We start from the raw sequence: 11,667 nt of genomic DNA on the forward strand, positions 1-11,667 counted from the left end.
CTCAGGCCCCATCCTTTTCCCCCTCAGCCGCTTAAGCCCATGCCTGATCTACACTGTAGAATGAATGCCGTTTGACACAACTTCAACTGTTGTGCTTCGTTGCTATGGAATCCTGGGAGTTGTCATTTGGAAAGGCACGGGAGGGTAAAGGCCTTGTAAAACTACAACTCCCATTATTCCATAGCATTGAGCCATCGCAATGCAAGTGGTGTCCAACGGCATTAATTCTAAATTGTTAAATGCACCCTAGGACTTTGTAGACTTTGCAGCCGTCAGCGGAGGGGCTGCCACAAAGGAGTGGTGTGCTCCCTGCGGCCAGCCCCAGTTAACAATCTGTCATTACAGCCGTCGTTAAAATGCAATTAAACTGTCAATAACATTATGGAAAGAACACCATGAAACATGCTTTTTGCTGCTGCACATAGACTGGAAAACGAACCTACGGATTCAAATTACAAGAAAGGAGATTCAATCTAAACATTAGGAAGATTGGGATTTTTTTGTTGTTGTAATAACTGACGGTGGTGGACTTGTCTTCTCTGGAGGAAGGACATCTGTCAGGAGTACTTGGATTGTGTCTTTCTACCTTGAAGAAAAGAGCTGGACTAGATGCCCTTTGGGGTCCCTTTCCACTCTGAAGATTCTCTTTTCCTTATAATAGGAATGAATGTGTTGTCGAAGGCTTTCCTGGCTGGAATAATTGGATTGCTGTGGTTTTTCTGGGCTGTATGTCCATGATCCAGAAGCATTCTTTCCTGACATTTCGCCCACATCTATGGCAGGCATCCTCAGAGTTTGTGAGGTCTGTTGGAAACTAGGCAAATGGGCTTGATATATCTGCGGAAAGTCCAGGTTGGGAGAAATAATTCTTGTCTGCTTGAGGCAATTGTGAATGTTGCAATTGGCCACCTTGATTAGCATTGAATGGCCTTGCAGCTTCAAAGCCTGCCTGCATCCTGCCTGGGAGAATCCTTTGTTGGGAAGTGTTAGCTGGCTCTCATTGTTTCTTGTCTGGAATTCTCCTGGGTTTTTTTTAGTGTTGTTTTAGAGTGCCATTTTAGAGGGGTTTTTTTTTTAAATACACCAGTATTTGAAAAATGGCCAGATTTAGTAAAATCCCTCTTTGCTGTCCAGTTTGGAGATTTAGATAGTGATCTCTGTCCAGTTTAGAGATTTAGAAAGTTAAACTCTCTGTCCCGGAGTGTGGTGGAGGCTCCTTCTTTCGAGGCTTTTAAGCAGAGGCTGGATGGCTATCTGTCGAGGGTGCTTTGAATGTGATTTCCTGCTTCTTGGCAGCAGGTTGGAGTGGATGGCCCGTGAGGTCTCTTCCAACTTTATCATTCTATAATTCTATTAAGGAGCCACGGTGGCACTTGTGCCGGCTGAACTGCTGACCTGAAGGTTGGGTTGCTGACCTGAAGATTGCCGGTTTGAATCTCTTCCAACTCTACGATTCTATGATCATACAAGTTCTGGCATCCCTTGTGTGGACTTCCAAAATCTGAAATGCAGGACTACATTTGTAGGTTCGATTACTGCAAATTTGAGTTATTTGGATTTACTTATTTGAGGATTTGATTAAAATGTCTGAAGGAATTCTTGGGTCTCCAGTGCAACTCTTTGATCAGCTTCCACCATATATTGATTATAGATTTACACTGAAGGACCTAGAGATTCCTAGAGAGGTGTAGCATTGTAAACATTCAGTGTCCCTAACCTCAAAATCATTCATCTCAGTGCCCAAGATTGTGCCACTTTTTACTTTCTGATGATTCAATGCACATAGATTTTATTTCATGGCCAATTTGAACCAAAGCATTGCATGAAATCACCTTCCGGATATGTGCATATGTAATTGATGAAACATAAATGAATTTTGTGTTTAGATTTGGGTCCCATTTTCAACATATATCCCTAGGTAGGGGTAAAGATTTTCCACTGATATGAAGTCCAGTCATGTCTGACTCTGGGTGTTGGTGCTCATCTCCATTTCTAAGCCAAAGAGCCGGCGTTGTCCCCAAACACCCGCAAGGTCATGTGGCTGGCATGGCTGCATGGAGTGCTATTACCTTCCTGCCGGAGCGGTACCTATTGATCTACTCACATTTGCATGTTTTCGAACGGCTAGGCTGGCAGAAGCTGGGGCTAACAGTGGGAGCTCACCTCAACCCCCAACTTAAAATTTCCAATCAGCAAGTTTAGCAGCTCAGCCCCACTCCCCAGCTTAGAACTGCCAATCAGCAAGTTCAGCAGCTCAGCAGTTTAACCTGCTGCACCACTGGAGGCAAATATTCCAAAATCTGAAGGGAAGAAATCAAAGCATTGTCGAAGGCTTTCATGGCTAGAGTCACTAGGTTTCTGTGAGTTTTCTGTGTCATATGGTATACCCCAGAAGCATTCTCTCCTGATGTTTCACCCACATCTATGGCAGGCATCCTCAGACTTCACAACCTCTAAGGATGCCTGCCATAGATGTGGGCAAAAGGTCAGGAGAAAATGCCTCTGGAACATGGCCATAAAACCTGGAAAACCCACAGCAGCCCAATCAAAGCATTTCAGGTGAGAAGTACTTAACCTATATATATTTATTTGTATCCCACCTTTCCCCTAAAATTGGGACTTGAAAGAACAATGCTGTTAAAAATATACAAAATCTGAAACATGAAAATGGAACAAAGCTCTTTGCAGAATCGCAATGCCATGAAAACAACAGAAAATCATTTTTTTTAAAAAAAAAAATCCTATCACTCATTGTTTGATCTTCAGTCTGTCGTGGAGCGGTGGGGGGTCCCCCATAGGATCCATGCATTCAGCCTTTTGCAGGAAGGCAGCCATGAGACTTGCGTGCTAATGAGACGTCATGCAAATGTGCCTCTTTTGATGCCCCTCTCCTTTGGGGTTTCTCGATGCCTTCCCCCTCCAGGAATAACAAAATCATTTGCTCCTATATGGGAATAGCACAGGTGAGGCTGGGAAGGTGCAAGAAGGGGTGTTAGGAAAGGAAAAAAGAATCCGCTCCATAATAGCCAAGCAAGTGAGTGAGTGAGCGGAGGCTGGAGTTGACAGGAGGTGTGGGGGAGAGAGTGTGTGGGTTTTTTTTTTCCTTCCTTTCTTCTGAGCCTTTTTATTTTCATTCAATGAGTTCCTTTCTCTTCCCCTCCTGCCTCGTGATAGGCCAGGGTTCCCATTTGAAGGGCCTCTGTGGCGGCCCATTGGCTGGCGGAGCAGCCCTAATGAAAGAGGTGGGCAGGGCCTTGCCTTGAAATAGACAGCCCTTGGCTCCCGTCTTTCCAGGGAGGGAGAGGGATAGCGAGCAGGCAAGACAGCCAGCCTCCCAGACTGCCTTTGTCTGCTCCCGAGTGTCCGCCTCACCAACATTGTTGTGCCCAGCAACCCAGGCGTGCAAGGATACGGGGCTCCATTGGTGGACGTGGAGAGATTTCCGGGCTTGGCACTCACTCATCCGTCTCTGATTTTTCCTCCTTTCTTTGCAGAACGTCGCTCTTTGGAAAGGCTTGTTTTTCTCCTGCTAAATGGTTGACAAGACGGATTCAGCATCGGCAAACCTGGCATGTGAGACCCACCACATTCTTTGAGGTACCAAACAAAGCAGCTTAAGAAGAAGTGAGTAGCTACCACACCTGTCTGGAAGGGATTGATTTTCTTCACTATACCGTTTGGACAAGACGGATTTGGGGTCGGCGAGCCTGGCATGTGAGAGCCATTGCGGCCTTTGACACCCATCGGGAACCAAGTGGGAGTAGAAACATTGTAGGAAGAAGTGTGCAGCTACCAGCTTTTGGAGCATCATGCCAGTGGAAACACTCCAGGCCAGCCACGCCATGAAAGGCATCTCGGTGACGGCGGCCCCTTTCACTTCGGCCATGCCCTTCCGCATCCTCAACAAGGGCCCTGAGTATTTCCGCCGGCAAGCCGCCAAAGCTCCTCCAGCCGCCAAGAAGTTGAGTGCCGTGGAAAGGTTGGAGGCCGACAAGGCCAAGTACGTCAAGAGCCAGCAAGTGGCCACCACCAAGCAGGAACCAGTGAGGCCCTTGTTGCTCAAACAGCCGCTCTTCACTCCAGGGGTGAGGCGGGTGATGCTGACTCCGAGCCGCAAAACCCCGCAAGGCAGCCGTTGCGGGGCCAAGACCTCTCTCAACTTAGACATTCTCAACAACCTGATCAATTTTTGCGACAGCCCGCTCTCACCTTTCCCCAAAGCAGACAAGAGCCCGCTGGAGTCCAAGTGGAGGCCTGAGGATCGCAGTAGAAGCCCTGGGTATCTCCCGAGCACCCCAAAGACGAAGGGTGGCCCCTCAGAAGGCATGAGCAAGCTGTCCCAAAGCTCGGCTTCTTCATCCTCTAAGCCACCCAGCACCGTCGCCGTGCGCAGAGTGGACGTCCGGCCCTGCGGACCAATGAGGGCCAGAGTCACACCAGCTATCCAGCTGACCCCGGTCCCTACCTCTCCGGCTCAGGCCCGGATCTTGTCCGCCAGCCCTCTGAACTCCCCCAGCCCCTGTGGCGAGCTGCGGCCGGACAGCGCCAAGCGGCAGACCTGCTTGCACCGCTCCAAATCGGACCTGAGCGACCGGTACTCGCGAGCCACGGCCGACCTGGAGCGCTTCTTCAACTACTGCGGCTTGGACCCCGAGGACATGGGGGACATGGAGGTGGAGCGCTTCACCCGGGCCAGTTCGGACATTGTGTCCATCAAGTTCCACAGCGTCAGCACGGCCAGCTCCGAAGGGACCCGCTCCCGGCGCAGCGCCGTCACCTTGGAGGAGCGGCAGGCCGAGCGCATGCCCTACGGCATCTCCATCGTCGAGCGCAACGCCCGGGTCATCAAGTGGTTGTACGGACTGCGCCAAGCCAGGGAGTGCCAAAAGGTATCCAACGTATAGCTGTCCCGAGGAGGATGAATGGAAAGAGAGCAAGGCCTTCCTTCCCGAGATGGTTTTCTCTGTGTCTGTTTTGCTATTGACCGTGGTGGGGAAAGTTTTGCAGCTGTTTTGCATGGTTTTTGTAGGGGGTCCCTTTTGGGAAGCATCGTCTTACGTGTGCATGTGTGTGTATGTGTCTTTGCAGTAACTCTGATCAGGGATCTTTCATCCAAAATAAACCAGGTCTTCATGATATATATAGGTCAGAACAGCCCCACTGCAAAGAGAAGATGGTTTGAGCATCTTCATGCATTAAGATTTGGGGAACAAAGCATGGTATTGGACTAGAATCCCTCAAAGTCCTAGCTACTACAGCCCATGATGCTGGGAGCTACTCTCCCAACCAGATCCAGAGAACTATACCTTTCTCCCAAATTAACCACTGGCATATACGGTAGAAAAATGGGATGGCTTTCTAAGAATTTCCCCCCTGTTTTCAGGATTGGTCACCACTGCCAAATACGTCTGATTTCAACTCTCATCATCCCCAAACTACATAGGTGCTTGGAAATGATGGGTGTTGCTGTCGGAGAGATCTAGGAAGTGTCAAGGTGGCTCAGATATGCAAGAACGAAGGTATAAAACCATGTAAATATTGCAAAGCCAACCTAGCAGAGAAATCCTGAATGAACTTAGCTGGAATTTATGTGGAGTGGTTTAGAGACCTGGGTGTGTTTAGACTGGAGAAGGGAGGAACGAGAAGTGACATGATGGCCATGTTTAAATATTTGAAATGATGTCATACTGAAAATGGAGCAAGCTTGAATCTGCTGCGCTGGAAACTAAGACACAGAGCAACGGATTCAAACTGCAGGACGACACCTAAAGATTAGGAAAAGCTTGGTTGTTCCAAGAGCTGTTTGATAAGAGCACATCAGGGGGTGATGGACTTGCCTTTTTTGGGGGATGGATGAGCATCTTTCAAGAGTGTATTTCAATAAGGCGGGAGGCTGGCTTGGATAGCCTTTGGAGGTCCCTTCTGACTCTGCCATTCTATTCCCAACAGTCTCTGGACCCTGAATGCCATCCAGGCCAGTCACCTCTTGGCTTGCTTTGCTCTGGGTTGCCAAATGACACGGAGAAGGTTTATAGCAAAGGAAATCTTGAGGGCAAGAAACCCATTGTGAGGCAGCCACTGGATTGCAAGTGCTTTTGTCTGGAATATACCTGTGTGTCCAGCAAGGATCCAGGTGGACCCAGCCACTCATTGTGGCATTTTGGGGCAGGGCATCTTTCTAGCAGGAGCAAAACTGGGCAGCTTAATGAAATCTGAGCTAACCGTCCCCAGAAACACAGTGCAGGGCTGTGGAGACCTATTGGTTCCTATTGGGAGATGATTGCTCTCTGTAGCCTGTTCACGAACCTCTTCATCCCAGAATGTGGAAACGTTATCCTTTGGGCATGGCTGGCTGGAGGATTCTGGGAGTTGTAATCCCCAAAAGGGCATAATGCCATGCTCTATCCTTTTGTTTTCAATGTAGGGTCACAAATGCGGAGAACAAGCTGCTATTGACAAACAGGGTATTATTATTATTATTAGTAGTAGTAGTATTTTATTATGACACAGCAAACAAGATAGACATGCTGGATTTCATATCACAAAATCACAAGTCGAACACTTCCCAAGTGTCTAGGACTGTGTGATGTATTTTCGGATGATGCGCGCAGATCCCAGCAGGGTGGCCTTTTGCAGTTGGCAGATCGTGATTTTGTCAATGTCTATTGTTTCCAAATGCTGGCTGAGATCTTTTGGCATGGCACCCAATGTGCCCATCACCACTGGGACTTATTAGCCTTCAATGAACCCTTTCACAGGTGGTTCTCAAGGTCCATGTCTTACTAAATTAAAACACACACACAAGTTCTCCATTGTGGAACAGCTTTGCAAGAGGATGACTGTTTTCCTCCTGTTTGCAACCCAGGAATAAAAGTGGGGTTCGGCAAATTTCCCTTCTGATTTATTTGGGAGTTGGGTTCTGATCCTGTTGCCTTCGACAACACTCTGATCCTTTTTGTTCCTTGAACGATTGATCTGAGTTGCATGACCTCATTTGGATGCCCTTCCAAATGCAATGAATCTTTTATCGTTTCAGTTCATCTATGCTTCTTTGACTCTCTCTGTTTGCTTTAGATTCACATGAGGTTATTGGCTCAATCCTTTGATGGAAGTAGGAGCCATTTAGACTCCATGGGTGCAAGAATTAACACTAATTGTTGACTTTCATCATGACTTTAAGACTGGAGTGACCTGTATTCTAATCCCTGTCCACTTCTGTATATACACTGCAGTTTGGCACCACTTGGAACTGCTCTTGTTCAATGCTACGGAATACTGGGATTTGTAGTTTACTGAGGTCCCCATTCTTTTTTTGGAAGAGCAGACTAAATACCCTGTAAAACTACAACTTCTATGGTTCCATAGCATTGAGCAAGGGCAATTAAAGTCTGCTCAACTGCATTCATTCTACAGTTTAGTGAAGATCCATGATAAGCATGCTCTGAACTTTTATGGACTACAATTGCCAGAATCCCCAGTCCTTCTGACCAAAGCTGTATGTGTTTCGGAACCTCAATTGGCCATAGCAAACTTTACATAAGAGTTTAACCCTTAAGGTTCTGACCTGGAGACAGTTTCATTGGAGTTCATGGACTACAACTTCCAGAATCCCCATCCAGCTTAGCCTTAGTCCAAAAAATAAAACTTAAATGACTATAGCAGACTTGACATCGGACCTCTTCCAAGCTTCAGATCAACTGACTGTAGCAAACATTACATTAGGAGTCGAGCCATGCAGGCATCCACCTACCTCTGTAGAACAAGCCAGAGTTTTGCTGTGTGTTACGTACATGTGTGTGTGTGTAAATTGTCTGTTTATATATGCCTTTGTATCCCCAAAACACTGAGCCCTGCTCTCTTTGCAACCCCTTTTGCATCGAAGATGTCCAGTTCTGATATTTATAATATTTCTTCATACTGTTTCTAAGTTTGTACATTATTTTCTGCTGACCGCTGTCCGGTCGGAACAGGGAAAGAGATAGAGGAACCCTGTCGGTGTATTTGTATTAAAGTCGTGTTCTTTAAAAAACAAACCCAACGCCTTTTGGTTTTAATTCCTGCTTTATGGAGCCGAACAAACGAACGCTCGTAACCTCAGCCGGAAGGCTATCCTGGAAGTGGCTTATTGCCGAAGGATGCCGTTACATTTAAAAATAAACTCGCTTTGCAGGAGGGAGGTGGGGTCATTCTGGAGCCAGACGGCACAGCTGGTATTAAAATATCTCCGTAATAATATATGTCAATAAATAAGGGGTCTTTTTGGAAAAGAAGGAGCCAGGAAGTTGTCCTTTTGCTTTGGAAGAGATGGAAACAATGCAGAAATCTGTTGTCGAAGGCTTTCATGGTCAGAATCACTGGGTTGCTGTGAGCTTTCCAGGCTGTATGGCCATGTTCCAGAAGCATTCTCTCCTGACGTTTTGCCCACATCTATGGCAGTGCGTTTCGATCAATTTTGAGAAGATTTCTCCATCCCTGAAAGCAATCTTGTTGCAATGTGTTGTTGAAGGCAGAGCCGGTCCAACAATGAGGCGAATTAAGCGATCGCTTCGGGTGCCAAACATACGGGGGTGCAGTCGAGACTGCTTTTTCTGTTGATTTGTTGTAAAAAAATTGATGTTTTGGTGCTTAATTTGTAAAATCTTAATGTAATTTGATGTTTAATAGGCTTTTCCTTAATCCCTCCTTATTATCCAACATTTTCGCTTATCCAACGCTTTTATTTTTCAGTGATTGTTTTTTGGGGGGGCGGCAAAATTCTGTTCGCCTAGACTTGAAAAATACCTAGGGCCGGCTCTGGTTGAAGGCTTTCATAGCTGGAATCACTGAACTGTTGTGAGTTTTCCAGGCTGTGTTCCAGAAGCATTCTCTCCTGACGTTTCATCCCCATCTATGGCAGGCATCCTCAGAGGTAGTGAGGTCTGTAGGAAACTAGGCAAGTGGGGTTTATATATCTGCGGAATAATGCCCAGGGTGGGAGAAAGAACTCATTTCTGTGAATGTTGTAATTGGCCAGCATCATTAGCATTGAATAGCCTTGCAGCTTCAAAGCCTGGCTTCTTGCTGCCTGGGAGAATCCCTTCGGGGGAGATGGAGGCGGGATATAAATAAACTTCTTCTTCTTATTATTATTATTATTATTATTATTATTTGTTGGGAGGTGTTAGCTGGCCCTGATTGTTTCATGCCTGGAATTCCCCTGGGTTTTTTTAGTGGTGTTCTTTATTTACTGTCCTGATTTTAGAGTTTTTTAAATTCTGGTAGCCAGATTTTATTCGTTTTCATGGTTTCCTAACACCTCCCAACAAAGGATGCCTCCAGATAGGAATCAGCCAGGCTTTGAAGCTGCAAGTCCATTAAATGGTAATCAAAGTGATCATTTGCAACATTCACACTTGCCTCAAACAGATAAGAGTTCTTTCTCCCATCCTGGACTTTCCACAGATATATAAAACCCCACTTGCCTAGTTTCCAATAGACCTCACAACCTCTGAGGATGCCTGGAATAGATGTAGGTGAAACATCAGGAGAGAATGCTTCTGGAACATGGCCATACAGCCTGGAAAACTCACAGCAGCCCAGTGATTACGGCTATGAAAGCCTTCGACAACACATTGCAACAAGATTGCTTTCGGGGATGGAGAAGTCTTCTAAAAATTGATCCAAATGCACTGCAAATTCTCAAGACTTTTCAATGAAGATAATAGTATCATATGAAAGTTTTCCCTTTGTTGTTGAAAAATATGGCCAGTGCTAAAATATGAGAGAGCTAACTTTTCAACAGTGGTTTTGTTAGCAAATGGAGTGAAATGACACCTCCTTTCCATTTTGCCAATTCTCTTAAAGGTCTTGCCTCACACCGTGAATGTTGGGATTGCCAAGCAAGTGCGTGGCAAATGGGTTGAGTATAGCCCCACTACCACCATGAGGACATATGTCACTGGAAACAATTACTTTACTTGGAACAAGAGGACCTTCCCACATTCAGATGAATTTGGCCTCCCCTAGAAACCAACACTTAATATAAGTTAGGAATAGAAACCACTGTTCCATTGGAGAGAGTCTGCTTTAAGTTGCTGTGAGTTTTTTGGGCTGTATGGCCAGTTTCCAGGAGCATTCTTTCCTGAAGTTTCACCTGCACCTGTGACTGGCATCTTCAGAAGATGCAGGCAAATCATCAGGAGAGAATGCTGCTGGAAAATAGCCATTCAGCCCGAAAAATGCACAATAGCCTAGTGATTCCAGCCATGAAAGCCTTTGACAACAGCCTGCTTTGGTTTTGCACATTTCATTCTTATTGGGAAGTCTACTCTTGAAACAGTCCATGGACCTGGAGCAAGCTGACCACTTAGCTTCCCACTTCTAAATCATTGGTTCGAGGATTTCTATGGATACCAAAATCCATGGATGCTCAGGTCACATTATATACAATTGTGTAGCAAAACAATGTCTCTTATATAAAACAATGAAATAAAGACTTGCTTTTGGGGATGTTTTTGGAATATTTTCAACCCATGAATGATTAAATCTGTAAATACACAGATTGTACTGCAGACTCAACCAGAGGATTCCTTTTTCCAGGCTTTGGAAATGTTCCCATTTTTGGACTTCTGCTTCTATAATCCCAGAAGCAGGTTTGGAGGATTCTGGGAGCTGTAGTCCGAAAAATGGGAACATAATCAGGCCTCCATATTCACTGGGTTTAGGGCTGCAGGACCCTAGTGAAAATGGATGTGGAGGGCCAATTGCAAATAAACAAAGAGTTTCTCGGTTCCACAAGACCAATACATTAAAGGGAGAAGGGGAAAAAAGATGGCCAGTTTTCTTCGTACATTTGGGAAAATACTTCTATCCTGGGACTTTCTGGGGGGAGAATTGCAAAACCTCACCTCTGAGGATGCCTGCCATAGATGTGGGCAAAACGTCAGGAGAGAATACTTCTGGAACATGGCCATACAGCCCAGAAAACATGCAACAACCCTGTGATCCCGGCCATAAAAGCCTTCGACAATACAATTGCAATCTGCCTAAATTTTTACATCATATGGGATCTGTTAAGTGTGCATTAAAGAACAAAGCCTGTTTTGCCCTCTGCCTGATCCTTGCAGTTCTAGCCTGCTGCTAGTGCCCTGTTCTCCTCCTCTTTGAAATTTATGCCCCATTTTTAAAAGGAAAATAATGGAAGCAAAGCTATGGGAAAGAAGACCCTTTTGAGGTCATGGACAGAGGATATGCAATTGAGAGAAGAAGGCATCAACTGGAGCAATTGACAGTTCCCTATCATAGACAGGGTGCATCTAGAATTAATGCAGTTTGATATCAACAGCTATGGCTCCACATTATGAAACCAAGGGAAGCGGTAGTTTCACAAGGTTTTGAGCCTTCCCAGGTGCCTCTCCAAATGACAACTCCTAGACTCATAGGATTCCATAGCGTTGAGCCATGTGTTGTCAAGCTGCATTAATTCTACAGTGTAGATGCACCTGGTGCCAATGTAATGGTGCTGGGATTGTAAAGGCACGTGCCTTGCTTCCTGCTCAGCTTGCGAAGAAACTCACGAAGAAGAAACAAGCCAGGAAACGCTAATAAGTTTCCAGAGCCACACTGCCAGGGATTGCTTTAATACAGGATATCCTGCCGCAGGTTTTTATGAATGGCAGCCAAGTTATA

The 11,667-nt window shown here is 45.8% G+C and overlaps 1 protein-coding gene across 1 annotated transcript; it reads left to right on the forward strand.

Moving 5' to 3' along the window:
• The first annotated feature begins 3,265 nt into the window (after positions 1-3,265).
• fam110a (family with sequence similarity 110 member A) lies at positions 3,266-8,033 on the forward strand. The gene has a single exon (XM_008118801.3). The coding sequence runs from the start codon at positions 3,810-3,812 to the stop codon at positions 4,902-4,904; it is 1,095 nt and encodes a 364-aa protein (XP_008117008.1). The 5' UTR covers positions 3,266-3,809; the 3' UTR covers positions 4,905-8,033.
• Positions 8,034-11,667: the final 3,634 nt, after the last annotated feature.

The sequence above is a fragment of the Anolis carolinensis genome, chromosome 4, assembly GCF_035594765.1.
Source record: "Anolis carolinensis isolate JA03-04 chromosome 4, rAnoCar3.1.pri, whole genome shotgun sequence".
Classification (NCBI taxonomy): domain Eukaryota; kingdom Metazoa; phylum Chordata; class Lepidosauria; order Squamata; family Dactyloidae; genus Anolis; species Anolis carolinensis.